Here is a 23,903-nt window from a genome sequence, read left to right on the forward strand (position 1 = left end):
TAAAACTGAGTGGGCCCTTTATACATGGTTAACACTGGTGTCGTGTAACAGCGAATTTCTGCTTATTTTTATGAGTTAACTGCCCCTGTCAGAGCTATCAGTGAGCAGAGAAATGTACTGTTTATAACCTACATTCGTGGTAATGATTATTGTAATACTCTCTAATTTAACCAAACACTCCTGATGTACCCAGACAGTTACCTGCAATGGTTTAGATGTTGAGGATTTTATTAAAAGAAACGTATGGACTGTCCTGTTCTAGTTCATTAGATGCTCTTTCAAAAGTTTACCTAGGTGTTATGTATCACTGCCAACTCACTTTTTGTTTCTCAGGCACACAGCTTTCCTTTACTATGCATTTTAAAAAATTTGAAAAAAAAGATGCAAGGAGAGACATTCTGCAATGTAAGGAGGTGCTTCTAATCTCCGGGTCCAAGCTGTTTAGTGATATCCACTCACATTCTGAACATAATCACTTTAGTCCTGCTCCATATTAGGTTGCCTAAATGGAATTTAGAAACGCAGATTAGAAATGGGATGTTATTTTGTAAAGTGAGAGAGACGTTGAGTGACAGCAAAAATAAAGTCACTCATTTTGTTGGTTAATAATATGATTGAAGTTCTTTTTAGCTTTATCTGCTTGTGGTGGAATGTAGAATTAAAGGGAGTTAACTTCTAATTGAATATTCTGAATATAATCACTTTGGACACGCTCTGTATTCAGTTGCCTAAATTGAATTTTGAAATGTTTAGTATGAATTACATGTTATTTTGTAGTGGGACAGAGACTGGCAGTGTCCTGGGGAAATAAAACTCAATTGTTTTACTAGCTAGTAATACGTTTGAACTTTGATTTTAGTTTTATCTGTTTGTGAATGAATGTAGAAATAAAGGGAGGTAACTTCCGAATGGATTTATTTTAAAACAAAATACTTGCAACTATCATGTGAAATAGACCTGAAGGTACTCAATTTTACTTCCACCATTAAAAAAAACACTCCCAAAGAAGCTATTCAGCAAAATAAATATCCCAAGATGTGTATATATCCATGTTTAAGCGTAACCTGGTAAATACATGAGCCCATGTGTTGGGGCTGTGCAAGCTGAGACCAGGATCCAGTCTCAGCCTCCAGCAGGAAACCAACAGGCGGAAGCTGTGAGCCTGCCCTTTCCGATGGCCATATAAATCCTAGGCACTGGACCGTAATTCAACACTCCGGGATCGGCTTTGTTTAGAAAGATCTTGACAGAACCGCTTCCCAGAAGTTATCAGAATGATTGTGTCGACAATTTTTCTCAGTTTATTACTGACTTTCTTATCATGTGAGTGTTTTTTTGTTTAAGTCTGTCTTTGTTGCTGTCTCAATGTTAGTCTACCTCAGGAATGTAAAAGTAATGCTCATGGTTTATTTCTTGTCTTTTTTAAAGGTGTCCAGTCGGAGGTTGTTTTGACCCAGCCAGAGGCAGAGACTGGCCATCCCGGAAGCAGCCTGACACTGACCTGTAAAACCAGCGGGTTCGATCTCAGCAGCTACTACATGTACTGGGTCCGCCAGGTTCCCGGCCAGGGTCTGGAGTGGCTGCTGTACTACTATAGTTCATCCAGCAATAACTATGCACCAGCGATTCAGGGTCGATTTACTGCGTCCAAAGACAATTCAAACAACATTTTCTCGTTGAAAATGACTAACCTGAAGATCGAAGACACCGCCATCTATTACTGTGCAAGATACCACAGCGAGAGGAACCAGGGCTGGACCCGTTCAAAAACAGCTCGAGGGAACATTTTGTCAATTCCATCATAAACTGATGGTCAGTTTGAGTTTTAAATGCAATTATACCAACTGCGATCTGAAGCAGACCTCAGGCTGCCTCTTACAAAGCTATCAAAGAGGAAATGTACCATTTAAACTAGGAAACTGGTGACACAATGGGACAATGTTTTAGGCATGTCATATGTACTGCTAACACTTCCATCAATTAAATGCTGGGACAAAATATATCTGACAGCTCAGGAAATCACTGCTAATTGTTATGTCAACTATGGCATTCATTCTAAACATGATCAGTACTAAATGGCTCTTTCAAATGAAAATTGAGACCTAGAGTAAAGAACAGAGAATGAGTGTACTGGTCTACATCATTGTGATACTACAGTGGGTCACAGTGCTGTGCACAGCGACATCCTCATACAATAACCACTGACAAGGATTTATCTCAAATTGGTGATTTCTACCGTGGCAGGAGCATGAAATAATGTGAGATGCAATTTAAACACAATCCAGTCGGGCTAGTTTGTACAAATGTAGAATTATTTTCTACCTTCTTCGTGTTGATTGTCAAGTTAAATGCAGACCAAACCTGGAAAAGTATTCCAAGCTTTCAAAATACAATGAATAGTAAAAGCTGAAATAATGCACCAAATCATTTTTAAAGGAGTCTGAATCACTGCTTTCTAGGAAGTGAAGAAATTATTTGCATTTTACAGTTTACAGTCTGTCATAGTATTTGACACAACGTGTCTCACAGTGATATAGCTGGGTGACACTGCAATTATGATCAATACAAAAACCTATTCAGCCTCCATTGTTTGAAACTAGTCAGTGATTACTTCTACAAACCATCTTAACTTGCAGTTCGGTATTAGTTCTGTGGGGTTTTATGCCAGTATCACTATTTAATTTGTAAAAGTGTTGGGTAATTATTGATACACCAGTTGGGGATTTTGAGAATCAGCTATGTGTTACTCTGTGAAGTATAAAACAGTATTAAAATTTATCAAGAATGATCAAAATTCACTCGCGCAATTATGTGATGAAGATTTATCGTGACTTTATTTTGCCTGTGGTTCTGAAAATTTAAAATGATGGTAGATTTTTGATTTGTTTTATGCAGAGCTAGTTATTGTGTGATCCAGTCCAGAGAATGTAACACTGTGACTATCTTGGCTACTGGGGCCAAGGGACCATGGTGACAGTGACTTCAGGTAAGAACTTTGAACATTCTTAGTGACTTTTTAAAAACTTTCTATTCATGTGACTAATTTCTGAATTAAATGAAACTCAGATTCTGTGCTGAGTTTGGTTTGGTTCGGATTGATTTTTGTTCAGACTGATTATAGACTTCAGTTAAGGCTCAGCAAATAGTTAAAATGGTGATGATGGAGTCATTTGCTCAGTGTATCTCTTTTTTTGATCAGATGGACATTCTATGTGGCTGGGTTACTTGAAACACCTAATGTCTCTTAATCAGTCAGCTATAAATAATGTTTAATGTCAGTGACACCCTGACTGTGAGTTTTATTATCAACAACAAATGCTACGAATTCAAAGATGTTCAAGATATTACCAAACATGACTAAAATATGCTAAAATATCATTATTCATTTCTTGAATATATGTTCTTACCATGATTATATTTTCTCATTTATTTTGTTAATTTTGTTGATGACAAGCAGGTTAGAAACTGTCATCAAAGTTTCTTGCGGTGCTATATTGCATTCTGTTGATTAGATTCGGAGTTTGTTTTACTTGATTCTGTTGAATTGAGTTGATTGGATTTTGGCTTTGTTTTAGTTGATTCGGGTTGAACTGTGTTGATTGGATTCTGACTTTGTTTTTACTTGGTTTTGTTGAATTGTGTTGATTGACTTTTGAAATGGTTTTATTTGATTCTGTTGAATTGAATTGGTTGGATTCTGATTATGTTTCATTCAAATCTGTTGTTTTAAGTTGATTGGATTCTGATTTTATTTTCCTTGATTCTGTTGAATTGAGTTGATTGGATTCTTATTCAGTTTGTGAAATTGATCTGCGTTTTCGTGCTTTCTGAATCGATGTTTTCTTTCTGGTGAGGAGATTGACTCTCTGGAATACTTTTCATTACCAATATTTGTGAAGTTCTTTTGTTTTTCATGAATCATTTCTGCATTTGTTAAACTTATATGACACATTTTTCTCTGCTTGATTGAAAACATGACATCCATTTGTAACGGTCTGAAAAACAACTTAAGGCAGAAACCCAGATGTGTGAGAAATGAAAAAAAAACGAGTTTTTAATGGATTGACTTTAAACAAAAAACTCCGTTCTAATTGTAAACGAACTGAATTTTGTTTTAAGTAGCCTCATTCAAAATAAAATTTGGGACCTAAATCTGAAACTGCAGAATTGATCAGATTACGTAATTGAAACTAACTTAAAATTATAATGTGGTAATATTTGTCCATTCAGTAATTTTGTTTTGACCATGAGGTGATTAATCAATATATGCCTTCAACCCCACTCTACTGTGCACTGCACAAGATTGTCATGATCAGGAAGGGTGTGCAGGTTAGAAATAAATTGAACTATTGCCAGAAACGTTACAGCTTTAAGTGTTAAGTCCCCTCACAAACAAGGTTGCTATTATGACCTGTTATTTCTATTCAATTTAATCATTAGTTTGCTTGATTCTGAGCAGCTTTGTTAGACTTCAATTTGGTTTTATTTGTGAGGTGACATCATGTTCTTGGTTCTGTTGAAAATGTTTGCAGAGCTAGTTCTGCTGCAAACATACCGTGTTGTGATCTGGTGATCGTTGATCTGTTGAGGAGGGACTGTGCTTGGGTAACATTAAATGTGTTATATTTGGGAAACCGTTTCTGGTTTCTACATTGTTTTTGCAATGTTAACACGGTTGGTGACAGTGAACTGCTCTTTCCTCATTCAATGCAATCAGCATGCGAGTTACAATTTCATAAAGTCTATTATAAAGTGAAAGGCAAATCGCACAGGTTTTAGAAATGAAGGGAAAACAGATACCTTCAGGTGCTATTTTTACTTAAAATAAATAATTAAGGATTAATCTAATCCATGCTTTACAATCCAAATTCGAAACTCAACTATCTAGTTCAATCACAAGGTCTGTCTTTAAGCAGTTTACAAGTCATAGAGAAATATAAATAGAATTTCAAAAGTCTAATGTTCTAATAGTTCTTGCTCTTGAGCAAAAATGCCATGACTGTGCTATAATTGATCAAGAAACACCTTTCAATTCCCCTGTACACTACATACATATTTTCTGGCTGGAAAAGATCATTGGCAAAGACCATTTGGAAATTCTGCTCAATTCTATGAAGAACAGATCAGTTTCACTGCTTTGATCAGTTTCACATATAACTTGAGTTAATTAATTGTTATGTCCCTGATTAAACTGGATTTGCAGGATAAAAATAAAACATTAACTGAATTATTTAACCTGCACAGTGCTTTAGGTGTTCCCAATCTGTGCATGTTAAATAAATAGTTACATTTTACAACAAAATATCAACTGAAGAGTCATTCTTCGGGAAACAACTGCTATAGTGAATTATGTGACCAACCAAATTTCGAATTAATTAAAGTAATCCACTCATGAACTCCAGGGCAGCATGGTGGCTCAGTGATTGGCATTGCTGCCTCACAGCGCCAGGGTCCCAAATTTGATTCCACCCTCGGGTGACTGCCTGTGTGGAGTTTGCACATTCTCCCTGTGTCTGTGTGGGTTTCCTTCGGGCGCTGTGGTTTCCTACCACAGTCCAAAAGATGTGCAGGTCAGGTGATTGTGCAGTTTAGCACAGCCATAGTGTTCAGGGATGTCTAGGTTAGGGTGCATTAGTCAAGGACAAATATAAATTAGGGGGAATGGGTCTGGGTGGGCTACTTACTGTTCAGAGGGTCAGTGTGGAATTGTTGGGCCAAATGGCCTGTTTCCATACTGTAGGAACTCTCCTCTTAAAACCATGGGAGTACTTGCTGCAAACGCAGAAAATTCATTTTACATCGATGTGTTCAGGCGTATGCAGAGTTCACAAATTTGCAGAAGACATGAACTAGAGGATAACAGAGCACATTGTTTATTCAAACACTGAAAATAGAGTAATATTTATTTTAATTAATATACTTGATCGATTTATTGCAATGTAGCGATCTGAAGGAATCTGCTCACATTAGTTCAGTGTGACAATCATTTAGATTAGATTTCCTGCAGTATGTATCAGGCCATTTGGCCCAACAAGTCCACACCGACCCTCTGAAGAGGAACCCACCCAGACCCATTCCCCTACCCTATATTTACCCCTGACTAATGCACCTAACACTATAGACAATATAGCATGACCAGTTCACCTGACTTGCACATCTTTGGATTTTGGGAGGAAATCCACACAGACACAGGGGAGATTGTGTAAACTCCACATAGGCCGTCACCCGAGGCTGGAACCGAGCCTGGGTACCTGGATCTGTGAGGCAGCAGTGCCCACATTTACTTAGACATCCGTTAAAGTGGGCAACTCCAGACAGAAGCATGTTTTCAATTCATACCTTTTTCAACATTTTAGTTCATTACAAGCAGTTAACAAGAAAATAACCTTGCCCTAATTCCTTCAACAGAAATGCTTTCCACACTGGAATGCAGTATTGTTTATGCAGTGCATGCAAAATCTCCACAATTCGAGGAACGTTTTAAGAATATGTAAAAATAATTTAGAGAATAATCCATTTCCTCCAGATCTGTGCTTTAATTGGCGATATTTCCCACCTCAATAATTTTGTTAAATACAATGACTTATTAAGTTTATGAACTCAGTGGTTATTTATGTTCATTGTGAACACATTCTCGTTCACATTAATCCACTGGTTAGTTCCTCTGATGAATATTCAATTACAGTGAATATATTTGATGTGAGGAGTTGAGCAATGTATCCTCTGGGATTAAGTCTGTTGTACAGTTTGTTTCAGTGCTATCTCTGACTAACTTGTCCACGGTCCTGACCATTTATAAATTGTCCAGTTCGGATACCTGAATCTCAGACAGTTCAATTTTATCTCGCGCTTCAAAACCACTTTTATCTGCCAGAAATACAATATTTGATTAGGTGCCTCAGAATTGAGAGCCCTGACTAAGTTGTTCCAATCAGAACGAACGTTTCAGGAACAAAAGGCAGATAGCAAGAGATTTGAAATTGGTTGTTGACAACAAGAGATATTTGATTGAGCGAGGCAGAGGGAAATATGCTGCAGATTTTCTTTGTGCCTCAGTTATGCAGGAGATGTTTCGTGGCACTATGTAAAATCAGAATTTTTTTTTGCATCTTATTATTTGAAAACTTATTATCAGCAATGGTCTTATTACACTTCAAAACATTATAATCTTTTTCAAACTAAGTAGACCGTCTGGTGCAGCAACATTCACAGGGGAAAGAGGAAGGGAGTTCGAGGTTGGAATCTAGTGACAGTGAATTGATGGCAATGCAATTCCTAGTTTTATTGCTCTGTAGTTCCCATCGAGTTTGAACAATTTGGAGCAGCTGTCAAAGTATTCTTGGATAAACGTTGAAATGTTACTTTCATTGTACTAACATTCTGGAACAATCCCTGGTTGTTGGAAGGTGTTAATAACTAACATGGTTTATAAACTGTCAAAACAGGTGAGCTGTGTTCTCCGTGATAGTGTCGAGCTCATTGTGTTCAGGTCTGTTGTGATGTTGTGGTAGGGTCCCTGATTCTGTGCCAGGTGGCCTGTGTTCACTTACAACCTGTTAGAGAGGTATGTAACACCATCTCTTATCAGGTTACTTCAGTACAAGAAAGCAGATTGAGATGTTTGGGTGTTTGTTGGAATTCCACTCACAGAGGCCAGTGAAATCTATTCAATCGCTGTCCTGACTTGTGTCTCTTAGACATTAAACAGAATTTTGGTGGTTAGCAGCTTTTTCCAGATCAATATTTGTTCACAAGCTTTTGGGCATCGCTAGATGGGGTTAATGGAGTAAGTGCTCAAAGAAATCCCAGCTTTTGACTTGCTGTTCTAACAATATCATTTATAACTAATCCCGAATGAATCATTTTCAAAGTATATTTGATGAGATTTTGCTTAGGCTGTTTTACTTTATATTAAACCAGTGCTGTAGCTGAATTTGATTGTTCAGTACTGTGGGGGTTCCGTTGAATCCAACACTTGCAGCAGATGGTGATAGCTTTTCAGTTGGTCTTCCATTGCTATCTCAGACCATCCAGTACCTCTGCTAAGAATCCTTTTTCCAACAGGAGTCAAGCCAACGTAATCACTGTTTATCTCAACAGGTGTGAGCTCTTGTGCCAAAAACATGAAAACAATTTGGTGAAGAGGGGGTCTCTGGATGGGAAAGGTTCACCTTGCCTTCTCTCCACAGGAGCTGCTAGACCTGCTGAGTTTCTTCAGACGTTTCTGTCTTTATTTTGGTTTTCTAGCATTTAAAGTTTGTTGTTTCATTGAAAAACGTTCTGTTCGATTAAACACGTTCTTCAGAGAAAGATGCATTTGAACAAATTGCAAATGTTCAGAGATATTATTGAATTTGAGTGCCCTGATCTCGAGCTGTAGTTTCACAAGAAACTATTATGAAGTAACAACACACTGCAGAGTGCAGTGGCTGCTGTAATTGGGTGGAAGTTATTTTGATCACTCAAATAGAGAATGTCAGTGATCCCGTTCCAAATAATCAACAGAAGTTTTTTTTAAAGCATGTGTGAAACAATTAATTTATCGAAATATTTTAATAAAAAGTATTCACGGCCAGTGCTAGCTTAATGAATGACACAATGATAGGAAGGTAGGAACAAGAGGAGGGCACTCAGCCCCTCTAGTTGTTCCCCCACTTACTTAGATCATGGTGCATCTGTGAGCTCAATCCACAGGCCTCCCTTTGGCTAAAGCTCTTTAACACCTTTGTTTAACAAGCAAAAGCTATCCCAGATTTACTGATTTGACTGCCCATAACAAAGGGAGACACCATTTCTGAAAGACATTCCTGTGAGTACTGTGACACAATGAGGCTGGGATTAATTGCTCATGAAAGTAAACTTTAAATATCTGACAATTTCCAATTGAAACATCCCAATCATCATATTTCATTAATTTAACACTATACTTCCCTGGAATCAAGAAATATAATGTGTGATTGCCTTGCTAATAATGAGGAGAAAGTGAGGACTGCAGATGCTGGAGATCAGAGCTGAAAATGTGTTGCTGGAAAAGCACAGCAGGTCAGGCAGCATCAAGGAGCAGGAGAATCGACGTTTCGGGCATGAGCCCTTCTTCAGGAAGGGCTCCTTGGATGCTGCCTGCTCCTTGGATGCTGCCTGACCTGCTGCGCTTTTCCAGCAATACATTTTCAGCAGTTGCTAAAAATGAGGGAAGCTTCATTCCTATTATATGATTAAGAAATAGCTCTGTTCATTCAGTGAAAACACAGTCAAATCACTCAAAAGGAAACCATGATTTGGAGATGCTGGTGTTGGACTGGGGTGTACAAAGTTAAAAATCACACAACCCCAGGTTATAGTCCAACAGGTTTAATTGGAAGCACACTAGCTTTTGGAGTGACGCTCCTTTATCAGGTGATAGTGGAGCGTCACTCCGAAAGCTAGTTTTCTTCCAATTAAACCTGTTGGACTATAACTTGGTGTTGTGTGATTTTTAAAAAAAGGAAATCATGTCATCTTGTGTAGACACACAAGTGCCTCAAATAATTTTCAATTCTTCTAGTGGTTGTTTGAATCTCGAGACAGGTGTGGAAGTGTCAGACTTTTTATATCGCCTTGAGAAACCAGTTGTCATCAGTCTATTTGAATTGCTGAAGTTTGTGTGGTATTAGCACATTCACAGCGCTGTTAGGAAGTGAGCCCCATGGCTGTGATTGAGGAAGAGGAAACGGGCAGGGAAATAGTTGAGAGTTAAGTTGAAGTCTGATATGGAGGAAAGCTTCACATGCATGTGTGCCCTTATCCTCAAGGATCACAATTTTGGAATATGCTGCCGAACGGACATGTCAGCATGCAAAATGGAAGCTGAAGAAGGCATCTCGGCCTCTCTAGAAGGCTATTCCATTCATGGGATCTTCATTAATCTTGCTGCTCATCAATCTTCCCAACACACTGATAACATTGAACCTGATTGTTTACTGTTCAACACAAGAATGGTGAATTCGTTTGGAATTCTCCACCACAGAAATTCATAGATTCAAGACTCATAGATTCTTGAAAGCGTTGTCTCAAGTACCTAGTGTGTTGAAGGTGTTTGGCGCACGTACCTTCATTGGTCAGAGCACTGAGTGCAGGAGTTAGGGCTTCATGTTGTAATTGTCCAAAACATTGGAATGAACTGCCAGAGGAAGCGGTAAGTGCAGAGATCGGTCCCACATTGAGAAGACATTTGAACAGCTCCAGGAACTGGATCGGTCTGGATGGATATGGGCCAAAGGCAGGCAAGTGGAATGAGTTTAATTTGGGAACTCTGGTCAGCATGGCTGGGCTGGACCAAGGGAACTGTTTCGGTGCTGTACGACTTTATGTCTCACTGACTTTATGGTGGATAGGCTCAAAGTTGGAAGGTGGTGAGCAAGTGAGGGGCTAGATTGGGCATGTGGGAGAGTTTGGGCTGGTAGGCTGGCTGCTGGGTAAGCTTGCGTGCACTCTGTCTGGCAAGGTGGCATCAAGGGAAATGGTAATGGTCACAGGATAATTTGGTCGAATTGTGCTTGGTAGGTGAGGGGTAGTTTGAGCTGATGCAGGAGGTCTGTCTTTGCCAGGCTGGTTTATGGAGAGGTGGGCAGGATGCCAGGCTGGTTAGTGTAGAGATGGGCAGGGTGCCAGGATGTTTCAGGGGGTGGAAGGTCACTGTAATGAAGTGACAGGTGGACGTGTTGTCAAAATGCAAAGCTCAGAGTCTGGCAAAATGGTAGGTTGTGAAGCACAGATGCCAAAGGAGCTAGGATGCAATGTGCACAGGTTGTCTTGGGTAAGATGAGAGGTCAGTGATCAAGGGCTGAGGTCATGTCTTGGGTAGTGGGCTTTTGTCAGAGGTTGTGGAAATGATGGTGTCAGGTCCAGTCAGGGCCAGGTTCACCATGGACCAGGTCCAGGGCGGCAGGAGTGTAAATGACTGAAAGGAATTGAGATCATATGTCCATCTGGAATATAGAATATAGAACATTACTGTGCAGTACAGGCCCTTCAGCCCTCGATGATTCCACAGGTCAGTGTAAAAATCTGAAGCCTATCTATCCTACACTATTCCATTTTCATCCATATGTTTATCCAATGACCTTTTAAATGCCCTTAAAGTGGGCGAGTGTACTATTGTTGCAGGCAGTGCGTTCCATGCCCCTACCACTCTCTGAGTTAAGAAACAACCTCTGACATCTGTCATCTATGTCCTCTCCTGCTAGCCATCACTATTCAAGGAAAAAGACTTTCACTGTCCACCCTCTGTTTATCTTTTATGTCTCAATTAAGTCAACCTTCTTCTCTCAAACAAAAACAGCCTCAAGACCCTCATCCTTTCCTCATTAAACCTTCCCGCCATACCAAACAACATCCTGGTAAACCTCCTCTGAACTCTTCCAAAGCTTCCACATTCTCTCTATAATGTGGCGACCAGAACAGTACACAATACTCCAAGTGCAGCTACACCAGAGTTTTGTACAGCTGCAACCTAACCTCGTGGTTCTGAAACTCAGTCCCTCTATCGATGAAAGCCAGCACAAAGTATGCCTTCTTAACAACTCTATCAAACTGGCTGGCAACTTTTAGGGATCTGTGTACATGGGCACCGAGATCTCTCTGCTCAGCTACACTGTCAGTATGGATTGCCTTGGATGTGTTTTGTGTGATAGGGGGTTGTGTGTTCCGGGCATGAATGGGTGTATAGCAGGGTGGGGTTTGTCAATGTGAGTGGAAATTTAGGTCTAGGCAGAGTAAGTGCAGTGGTTAGTCTGAGAGATGAGGTTTGGTGGTGAACTGCGTATCAGTTTGATAGTTATTAAAGTTAAAGATTACTTGTTCATTTCTCAAATCATATTTACATAAATACTCAGCTGTAACACTCCAAAGTCTCTGAACCTTAATGGTCCTCCATTTTTCAGAGGCCTCCAGAATTCAGATAATTGTAAATTAGATGTTTCAACTTCCAGCCAATTGGCCTGAGTTCAGCCGTGACAGCCATCCTCCCCGTCCCAGTGCTCAGCTCCTGCCTGTGCTGCTGCTGCTGCTGCTGCTGCTGTGACCTTCCTCCCAGAGAGAACATTCTGTCTTACATTGATAAGTGAGGAAGGCTCACTGGACCTGATTTCCAAGTATGGGGACGGCAAACACGAGGGGACACAACTTTAAAGTGAGGGGAGATAGGTATAAGACAGATAGCAGAGGTAGTTTCTTTACTCATTGAGTAGTAAGGGTATGGAGTGCTTTGCCTGCAATGGTGGTAGATTCGCCAAGTTTAAGTACATTTAAGTTGTCATTGGACAGGCCTATGCATGTACATGGAATAGTGTAGGTGGGATGGGCTTCATATTAGTATGTCAGGGCAGTGCAACATCGAGGGCCGAAGGGCCTGCACTGCACTGTGATGTTCTATGTTCTATGATTCACTCTGATTTCTCTCCGGGGGTACTGCCAGCTGTTGGGTATTTCCAGCAGCACGGTACCTAGTGGGGCGGCACGCTGGTTCCATGGTTAGCGCTGCTGCCTCACAGTGCTAGGGACTCTGGCTCCATTCCAGCCTCGGGTAACTGTCTGTGTGGAGTTGGCACTTTCTCCCCATATCTGTGTGCATTTCCTCCCACAGTCCAAATCTGTACAAGCTGGGGAAATTGCAAATGTTGTGTTCAGTGATTGGGAGGTTAGATGCATTAGTCAGGGTTAACCGTAGCATAATAGGGTAGAGGAATGGGTCTGGATGCGTTTCTTTTCAGAGGGTGGGTGTGGACTTGTTGGGCCAAATGGCCTGTTTGCACACACTGTAGAATTTCGATGAATCTGCATTTCCTTGGTTTGTATTTTGTGAAACTTCTCTGCTCTTCACAGCAATCCAATGAAAGTGTCAATTGGTGAGATCTTCAAACAGTTACTGGGGTGGGATCAGGATGTTCTTCTTCCTAAATGATATGGCAATGGTCAAGGTCGAGGGCATGTTTCTCAAGAGGGAACCAATGATCATGATCAGCAACTGGTAGGAAACAAAAATAAACTCCAGTTATGCTGTAGACTTCAGCGGGAGCATACTGGCAAACGGTTACAGCTGAGGATACATTTGAGTAACTGATAAGGTCAAATTAACAGAAACTAACATGCTCAATTGGTCATTCTATTGTAGAGACACCATCTCCCCCCACGCTTTATGGCCTGGTCTCCTCCTGTGAGGAGCACAGCACCGGTTCGACAATCTTTGGTTGTTTGGTGATGGACTATTCCCCAGAAGTCACCAAGGTAACCTGGAAGAAAGGTGGGGTGCTAATCACGAATGGTGGATTGAAGACTTACCCATCAGTGAGAAACAAGAAGGGAACCTACACCCTGAGCAGCCAGTTAACCCTGCCCGGGTCAGCGGTAGATTGCCCCAGCAAAATCTACTGTGAGGTTCAACACAGCGGGTCACACAAGAGCAAAGAAATGCCATGTCCAGGTACGTATTGTGGGAACTGAGATAAACAGAGCATCTGGCATTAATATGAATAAGGCATTATTTATAACCATTTTCACAGTATCCCCTTATACAGCACAGGAAAAAGGCCCTTTGATCCATCCAGTTTACGCCTATCAATAACAGCCACCTAACTATTCCAGTCTCATGTGCCAGCACATGATCCATTGCCTTGTGTGACTTGCCCTTGCAAGGATGCATCTCAATACTTCATACTTATTATGAGGGGCTCAGTCTCTACATGACTTATAGGTGCTGAGCTCCAGGCTAACACCACCCTCTGTTTGATTTTGTTTTCCCCTGAGATCCACTTGGAACCTCCTGGCCTTACCTTCACCCTGTGCCCCTGAGGCATTGATCTCTCCATCAAGGGGAAAGGTTTCATCCAGTTTACCCAGTCTATGCCTAAAATAATTCTAGACATCATGATAATCTTCTCCCTAATTCTCCTCTGCTTCAAGGAAAACCCCTGTCTATCTCATCTAGTTTCATAACTAAAACCCTCCAACCCAGGCAAGATCCTGGCAAATCTAATCAATACTGCCTTCAGTGTAATCACATTCCTTCGATAACATGCACACAACGCTTCAGTATGGCCTAACCAGTGTTCTATCAAGTTCCAGTATCATCTCCCGATTCTTCATTGTCAATGTCTAGGCTAATAAAAGCAAATATCCTCCCACCTCCTTAGTCTCTTTATCCAGACGACACAGTACTATAGGGGATCGGTGGGTACATGCACCAAAGATCCTCAGGCCTTTCCAGGGTTCCACCATTCAAAATGTCATACCTCACAGATTCTTCTGCCGAATTACATTACCTTACATTTATCCAGAATAATTTCCATTTGCAACTTCTCTTCACATACAACCAACCCTTTTATATCCTCCTGCAATCTAAAGCCATAATGCTCATGACTTACCAACATGACAGTTTTCATTTCATCTGTGAATTCACTGGTTAATCCTCCTAAATTTGAGTCTCAATCATTGGTATGTAAGAGAAATAACGTGGAAATCAACCCCAATCCCTACAGAACACCAGGAGACATAGATTCCCAGTCACCCAGACACCCGATGACTATTATCCCCTGCTCCCATCACTCAGCCAGTTCTCGATCCAATCTGTCAAATTAACTCGGATCCCATTGGCTCTGATTATTGCTATCATCTGGACATCGAGTTATCTCTCTGAAAACTACTATCAAATTGTTACACATGACTTTCTCTCAATAAAACTATGCTGAAAATTGTTGATTTATCTTCCAAATGAAGACTAATTTCACTTTTCAATCGTTTCCCTACCACTGAGACTAGCTTGACAGATCTGTGTTTTCATTATTTATCCCTTCCTTTGTCCTGCGTAACAGTGCAACGTTGGCTGATCTACACTCACTTGGCACAACTGCTGTGGCCAGACAGTAATTCTAAATTATTGTTAGCGACCCAACTATTTCATCCCTTGCATCGCTCAACCGCTTGGTATACTTTTCATCTGCCCTGGAAATATAACCACTTTTCATTTAGCAAGACAACACAGAACATCACGTCATGTGTCCTAATTTCTGAAAGTACATCACAACACTCCTCCATGATTTCTGTCCCCACATTGTCCCTCTTACTAGTGAACACTGACACAACACATTCGTTTTGACCACAACCTAATCCTCCGGCTCCACTCCAATAATAACACTTAATGGGCATTACTGTTTCCCGAATTATTCTTTTATTATGAATGAGCCTGTAACTTTTAAAAATATTTTCCTTTATTTTGACTCCTATTATTTTCTCATGGTCCCTTTTGCTCTTCTAATTCCTTTGTCTTTCAAACTCCCCCTTGCGCGTTCTGTACTCCATACTAATTTCTATTGTTTTGAGATTTCAGTATAGACAGGAAGCCTCCCTTGTTTCTCCTTATCTCACCCTCCATGCCCTTTGGTGTCCAGAGCACGTTACATTCTTGGTCCCATTCAGTGGCTTCCTGGGAAATGTCCTCCCTATGATTTTCCTGTCTCTTTCTTAAATGTTTCACACTGCTCTGACTCAGATTTACCAATAAGTGTCAGCTTCCAGTCCACTCTGGTTAAGTCATTACCTGATCTTACTAAAATTGTCCTTCCCCTTTTCAGAACTTTGGGCCAATGTCTATTCCTTTGCAGTACAATCTGAAATCCAACTGATTTACGATCACTGTCTGCAAAGTGCACCACCATTGATGTTTTACCCAATGGGTCGACTTCATTCCCAAAAGTTAAATTCAGGTTCACCCCTCTCTTGCAAGGTCTGGATTAAAATTTTCTATATTAACACATACTTTGTTTAAATATTCTCCTGGGGGCATTTTCAGAATTGTGCTCCCTCTAAACGTTAGACAAAATGAATATCCAAGCCTATGCTGAGGAAGTTAAAAACCTCTTTTCTCATTCCCCTATTTAATTTACATATCTCTGGAATTTATCCATGTATTTGCACTTGGTCTTTTGGACCTATAGTAAGGCCTATCGTGCTCTCCCAGTAGTTATGTTTGCTGTATTTTGGTTTTGAAGTACTGTCCATTTGCCTTTGTTCGAGGAGGTATCTATGATTTTATTTCTCTTTACAGCCTAAAATACTCTTGTCAGAATTGTGACAGAAGCAACATTCCGTGCCGCAAACCCTGCCCCCATCCTTTTCCATCTTTCCCTGTCTCGCCTGAAGGCACTAAATCCTGGAAAATTGAATAGCCACTCCTGCCCCGCTCTCAATATGTCTCCGTGATAGCAACAGCATCATTTCCTCATTTATGCCGGTAATTCATCTGCCTTGATCATCAGACTCTGTCATTAAAACGAATACCATCCAATGTTGCTATCTCCCTTCTGATGTTACCGGCCTATAGTTTCTATGCCTCCTTGACTCCCTTGCTGTGTCCTATAATTTTAGCCTTTCACATTGTCCTGATGATCTTTCTGTGTGGATCCCAACTTCTCCAGCACTCTGCACAATTATGATTCTTGTATCCATTAATCACAAGAAACCTTGATATATGAGAACTGATTGTATTTGTTATGAAATTCATCAGATAATTTATGCGATGTGTTTCCTAAAGGTACAGGTCCTCTCCCACCAACTCTTCTCCTAACTGTGAGCTCCAGTGAAGAAATCGCAAGCAGCAAGTTTGCAACTGTCGTTTGTTCAATCATCGATTTCCATCCGAAGACAATCAACGTGAGTTGGTTGAAAAATGGCCAACGCTTGGATTCTGGCTTCTTCACGTCTCCCGTGTGTGAGGCGAACGGGAACTTCTCGGTGACGAGTCGGCTGATGGTCCCTTATGGTGAATGGTACAACAGCGCAGTCTATACCTGCCAGGTCACTCACGAAGAGAACATTCAAAGTAAAAACATCACCGCACTCCAGGGTAAGAGACACATACTGGGAGAGCTACAAATCACTCTGAACTCTGATGTGAATCAAACACACTAATTTATCAGGCGTAGTAAACAGCACGGTACAGCTTCTCATTTCCCAGCATGTCACGTATCTCATTTCAGTTTGAATGTTACATTAGTATTGCTCATAATTCAACATTTTGGCAAGTCAGAAAAGCATGTTTCCTCTCTGTTGAAGATAGATATATAGACAGTGAGCTTTGTTAAATAGTTTGTTAAATAGTTTGTTGCCTGACCATGCTGGGAGAAGCATTCAGAGTGATGAATCCTTGCCTGGTAGTGGCTTCAAGGATAAGTTTGGGGGTGGAGGGGGGATATTGGAGAGATATCTAATTGAAACATAGAAAATACTGAGAGACTGAGGTCGAGTGAATGTAAATAGATGTTTTGACTGGTAGGCGAGACTAGGACCCAAGGGCACAGTCTCAGGGTCAAAGGGGCACCGTTTAGAACTGAGATGGGGAGGAATTTCTTCAGCCAGAGGGTGATGAATCTGTGGAACTTGTTGCTGCAGAGGGCTGTGGAGACCAGGCCATTGTGTATATTCAAGCCAGAGATGGATCGGTTCTTGTTTAGTGTGGGGAGAAGACCATAGAATGGCTTTAGCCCAAATGTCGATTTTCCTGCTCGTCGGATGCTGCCTGACCTGCTGTGCTTTTCCAGCATCATTCTGATCTAAACTCTGGATTGGCCGAACAGCCTTATTCTGATCCTCTATCTTATGATGTTGTGGTCTCAAAATGACGTGGTTAAAATATGCAGTGACCCTAACTTGAAAATAAATCAAAATGCATTCAATGCTTCACTCCCTGCTCAGGAATGACCTGTTGGCCTTGGACATTGTACGACATCGATTTTTATCTGGTACTGAGCTCTTTAACTTCATTTATGGGATCAGACCACAGACCAAGTGGGTATCACATTTGATGAACTGGGATAAACGTGATCTCACTGAGCCTCTTTAAGATGCTCTCTGTAAGTAGTGGATGAGGCAGGAGAATAAATTCTGGTAAGAATGCTACAATAGGGATGAGTGAACGAGGAACTCGAGACAGGCTGATTTAGCCTGGTTTGGGGTGGCGATGTTTACACAGTGGGTAGTGGATGTCTATAAAATTAGTGTACATTTCCATCACGTTTGTAGATTAATTTAAGACGCTTTTGTTTGTTTTTTTTTCTCCCCTGCTCTATGAAGAAATTAAAAAATGCAGCTTGGTAAATAAAGTGAAAGTACAGACCAGTCATGAACTAACTGAATGGAGGGAAAGACTTAAGGAGATGGGTGTCCTTCTCGATATCCAATGCTGTACTCAGTGCCTTGTTTTCAGATCTACTCCAAACTCAGCCCACGAGGAACAATGACATAAATCAGAGAATGACATCACACCAATAACGCAAAGTATTTTTGATCACGTTAAATATAATGAACAGAATTTCCATGGATATTCACTGCTCCTGTAGCACTTTAGAACTCTGCAAAGAGAATAATTATTATTTCTTATAATTTGTCCAAAATTTGGGATGTGATTTGGCAGTCAGCGTGACCAGCAGCACTTGCACCTAAGGGTTATGAACATGGAAATGAACTCATTATATTCAGATTACTCTTGTCACAAGTATCAATAGATGGTCTTAAGTGAGAGACAAACTCTGAAAGAAAGGTAATTCCATGGGTTACATCATGGTATCTTCGATGATTTTACTTTTTTCACAGCTTTCACTTGTTACAAAGCCAGTGTTCTTTGGGAATAATTACACAGGGTATGTCATAGGTAATCACAAATGCTTTCACAAATCAAAATACATCAACAATAGTAAGCATTGTTTCAGCAATGGTTGGAGTTGCCATTTTGAAGGTGGTGTCTTCACCCTGTGAAGAAGTAATCTGAAGATTGGGTGTTTGTATCATAAAGGGGCATTTTTCATTGACTTTGATTTTTGTTTCATAGAAGATACCGAGTGCCACCCTAACACCGTTAAAATCCTCCCACCGCCAGTCGAACAAGTCTTACTGGAGGCGACGGTGACGTTAACCTGCGTTGTGTCCAATTTTCCATCTGGAGTCAGCGTGACCTGGAAGCAAGAAAAGAAGCTTCTGAAAACCGAGATTGCTGACCAGCCTGGACAGAATCCCGACAGCGTGATCAGCAAATTAGACATTTCTACTGAAGCCTGGCTGAGTGGTGTTACTTTTGAATGTGTGGTGTACCATCAGAATCTACCGACTCCGCTGAGAGACTCCATCCACAAGGAGAAAGGTGAGCGGTGAGATTAAAACACACAGCATCCCATGTGGAATCCAGATCCAGTTACATCAATGGCAGGCTTTGATTGGTAATGAACAAACACCGTTGGGAGCATTTATGATGCATCTGAAGGCAGGATAACTAAGTAGCTGATAAAGAAAAAGATGGACCAAAGGATATTGTATTCTGATTAAGTCAGATAAGGTGGGAAGAAGCCTGGGTTGTGATGTCACCATCAGCAATGACAGTTGGACAGAATGCCCTTGTTGTGGGCTGGAAACATGGAGGCAACTTTCACATTAAACTTTACTTTTTTTACTGAACAGAATGTGTACTCTTTTAGAAAACGAAAGTGAATAAATCCCAAATTAAAAATGGCATATTTTAATATTGAGTGAAATTGTGATATTGGTTCAGGATGTTTTTGATTGATTTATATTTGTCTCAAATATTCTGCAGTGATTAATCCGCTGGAGCCATCAGTGTCGGTCCTCCTGCCACCAACAGAAGAAATCTCCGCTCAGAGGTTTCTCTCCCTCACCTGTTTAGTGAGAGGTTTCTCCCCCCGAGAGATCTTCGTCAAGTGGACAAACAATGACAAGCAGGTGAATCCCAGTAACTACAAGAACACCGAGGTGATGGCAGAGAGTGACAACACTTCCTTCTTCATGTACAGCCTGTTATCCATTACAGCGGAGGAGTGGGCCAGCGGTGCTTCTTACTCCTGTGTGGTGGGACATGAAGCGATTCCATTGAAGATCATCAACAGAACAGTCGATAAATCCAGCGGTAAACCGAGTTTCGTAAACATTTCACTTGCACTGATGGACACTGTTAATTCATGTCAATAAAAATCTCAAAGTTGCATTTAATAATTCAACAGAAGTAATAAAGTTTCTTTTTCCTCCAGTTGTGAGTTAAATACTGAATGAGTTGTTTCTCACTCTGACTTCCATTCCATCTCTGTAGTTAAAGTGGGTTATTAACAGGTCTAGGACAAGTGTCTTGTGCAGTTAATGTTCTCTGCTCAGATACATCCTGGGTCAGAGACAGAGTAAAGCTCACTCATTGCAGGATTCCGCCAAGTCCCTTGTCCATCTTAAATCCCTCTGTGACAAAATCTGACAATGTCCATTTTATGTCAAGGGTAGAGCACGAGTTTTGAACTTGGTGTTCTTGATTCCCCTGATTGGACATTCTTATAAAATTCATGTCAGTTTTAAACTGCCACATTGCACCAATTGGAAATGTAAATTTAAGACAGTTTCAAATTAAATTTGATTGGAACATACCAATCGTAAAGAGTGCAGAACAGTTTGAATGTAACCGTTGTTTCTGGGGAACTGCCAGGGATCTTGCGCCAGCGCATGAGTTGACAGAATATATCTTCACTTTCACACCAAAGAGAAATGACAGATAAGTTGTCGTGGAGCAGAGGGGAGGGGAACGATGAATGGTCTGTCCTCTTGCTCCCTGTGCAGAGTTTTCATGGTCGATGTCCTCTGTAATGTAACCCAGTTACCAACAGGAACAGTCAGCTTCTTGCTTACTGTCCAAAGATTGAACATTTCCATGCAAAATAATACCTTTGAAACATGTTGGACACGCTTGGCCCTGTTAACAAATGATTAACATTGATTCCCCTAATCCAAAACTGGTGTTTGCATTGTCCCGGTTTGAATTCTATAGTTTTGTCTCAGTTTTCTGGAGCACATGGGATCAATTCTGGTATTCGAATACCTGATACCATTTTGTTTCACATACAGAACACAAGTAGACATTTTCTAATAAACATATTCAGAAATGTTATCTCTGGGGCAGTGGGGATTTGAACTCACGCCTTTTCTCTCAGAGACAGAAATTCTATCACTGCAACAGAAGAGTTGCTCATAAAACGCTTATCTCTTCACGACGATGGGAAATGTTTCCTACAACACCAAGGTCAAATCTAATTATAGGCAATCCATTAAAATTAGAACAATAAATTAGAATAATAAAAATTGCAGCCTGGTATAAGAACAGATACAGAGAGATGATCGCAAATACACACGGAATGACACATATATGGGCTCTCACCTAAAGACACATATTGATGTGCACACTCAAATGTGCATACAGATAAGATGTCACACACGCATACTCGCACAGAGCCACACATGCAAGTGGTACTTGAACACTCACCTAAGCTCATACAAAAACTCACATACACCGAAAGAAAATTATTTGCACAAATGATCAGGGTACTCACACTTAACCATGAGAAATATAGACACACGGTAACACACGAATGGGCATGAATACATATACATTCATACAGCACAATGCGTACAGACATACACGCATGAACACACAGATACAAATTCCAAAAAATGTCCTCCCACATGTCAACTCACACAGGCACATAAGTGCACAGAGATAAACATTAATATCATTATTTTCCCATTTTCAGAATCACAAACATACGATGACAGAGGCAGCTTAATTAGTTATTTTTAAACCACATTGATCAGCATGTATACAATGTCACACGTACACACAAATTCCGAGTCTCACATGCAGACACACAAGTGCATAGATCAATAAATAGAGGGGCGTTTATTAAATGAGGATAATGAGCACAAGCATCAGCAAGCATCCACACACAGTAACACAAACAAGCTTCTCAGGAGATGGTTTGGGAAAGATTGCCACACAAGCAGACATCATCATATAAATATAAACATCCATCAAAACATGACTTTGCATGCTAACATTTATTAAGCATAAACATGAAAATAACCTAGTTTAGGTAGGACCTGAAACAGACACATAAGCACACATTTTAGATAGCACTAATGAAAAGTGAACCCTCACAAAGACATTACAAGATAAGCATAGGCAGCAATGAAGTGGCATATTCGCATAATGATGCTTACACAATGTGAAAAGACCAAAATTTCGGTGCACAAACACATGAGAACACTAGCAGTAAAGGAACAGGAATATGTTTATTCATGCACAGACTCCAACATGGGCAAGAATGAAGTAAGAGGCACTCATAACCACATACACAACCATTAAAGGGAAACCAAACACACCAAGCAGTAGGTCAAATAAATTAAGGGACACATGTACAAAAACTTATTCCTAAATATACAGATCCTACAAACAAAAATATGAAGCAATGTCCTGACTGTGATGTCACTTATATTCACGATTTGCCAAGCAATTGGTCACCAATACATAAAGGTGAGAATCACATTTGAACTTTTATTCAGTGATGGCCACAATTTTCAACTAAAGTGCTGTCACAGCCTATATTTAAAATATAATGATATAATTAAAATAATCATTCGTAATAAGCATTCCTCAAATAATAATATCCTTAAATAATAGATTAAAAGAAAATTAATTTAAAACATTCTGACATGGACAATGAAGAAAGAACATGTGCAGTCAGTATTTGTAATTTCTTGCTGAGAGTCAATAATGCACCGATGGGTACAGATAAGAGTCACACTTGAGAAATACCTGACTGCTTTATGAAGATGTAATGGTCTCTAATTACATGACTTGGATACACATAGATCGATCTGGATCAATAAACGATCTAAATGCGTTCTCTCGGCTTTATATTCATAGATTCAATAGATCGCACTTGGATTGAAGACTATGAGGATGATAACAGCAACATCTGGACAACTGCTTCCACGTTCATCACCTTGTTCTTCCTGAGTATTTTCTACAGCGCTGCCGTCACTCTGGTGAAGGTGAGAATAATCACATCTTTCTCATGCCAAACAGCCCAATATGTTTTGTGAAATCTCTAAGTGTGCCATTGAATAAACATGAAATCTGAAAGTCCCTGATCATAAATATCTGTGTCATTGCTTTATCTCTCTTTTCCAGGTTAAGTGAATGAGTTGTGGACCCCTTTGATTTTCCTGATCTGCTTATCAAGGTCTCTGAATTCCCAATCTACAATCTGTCCTGTTGCTGACTTCAACAGTGAGATCACTTCAGTTTATCAGTGTGTAACTGAGACAATTATTGATGGATTTTCGTTTTTACTTTATATCTTTGAAATGGTTGTGGTTGGAAGAATTTGTAGCTTCCCTGTTGTTTGAAGCCCATTTGTTTTGTTTTTATTTGTTCCTTACTCAGAATGGTTGCCTACCCTTTCTGATGAGCCTTTGTATTCCCTTTCTTGTGACTGTTACTGATGTACAGAAAATTCCCACCTCACAGCGCATGTGTTCTCATCTCAATGTGGCACCCAACCATTATATTCACTTCTGTTAGCTTTTACATCAACTTTTTGGATAAAAATGCTTTCTGAAATGGTTAATAAATCTCGAATGAATATGCACTAACCTTGAGTTTGCTTCATTCTTTCTTCAAGGCCAGTCAGTAATCATACATTTTCCCACATCCTACTCCTTTCCCAGCCAAATACTTTCACTTGTTCTGTTTGGTTGTGTTTCATCCAGTCATTTAGTTTAATGTTGCGCTGCCATGCCGCCCACTAATGTAAATACATCTTTCACACGATATACCTGATGGAACACTCCAGAGGCAGAATGATTAGAGAACATTTCCTCTTATGCACCAAAGGTCACAGCCTCGGGTCACGTAATGATACAAATGAGGAGCTTTGCTCCACCAGAAGCCTATAAAAGGCAGGCAAAGGAGTTTGAAAGTTTACTCTACACCGTCTAAACTGCGTGTACTCCCAATGTCCGGACAGCGTGGGTTAGTAATGCATAACTCA

General features: G+C 40.3%; 1 gene segment (V, D, J or C); it reads left to right on the plus strand.

Annotated features, from left to right (window-relative positions):
- Positions 1 to 1,190: 1,190 nt before the first annotated feature.
- On the plus strand, positions 1,191 to 23,505 carry LOC132806352 (Ig heavy chain C region, membrane-bound form-like). The segment is given in 9 exon segments: positions 1,191 to 1,323; positions 1,429 to 1,753; positions 2,943 to 2,986; positions 13,151 to 13,459; positions 16,565 to 16,876; positions 18,857 to 19,165; positions 19,613 to 19,942; positions 22,775 to 22,902; positions 23,042 to 23,505. Coding segments are annotated over 9 exon segments (1,815 nt in total).
- The last annotated feature ends 398 nt before the right edge of the window (positions 23,506 to 23,903 follow it).

The sequence above is a fragment of the Hemiscyllium ocellatum genome (assembly GCF_020745735.1).
Source record: "Hemiscyllium ocellatum isolate sHemOce1 chromosome 15 unlocalized genomic scaffold, sHemOce1.pat.X.cur. SUPER_15_unloc_15, whole genome shotgun sequence".
NCBI classification, from domain to species: Eukaryota; Metazoa; Chordata; class Chondrichthyes; order Orectolobiformes; family Hemiscylliidae; genus Hemiscyllium; species Hemiscyllium ocellatum.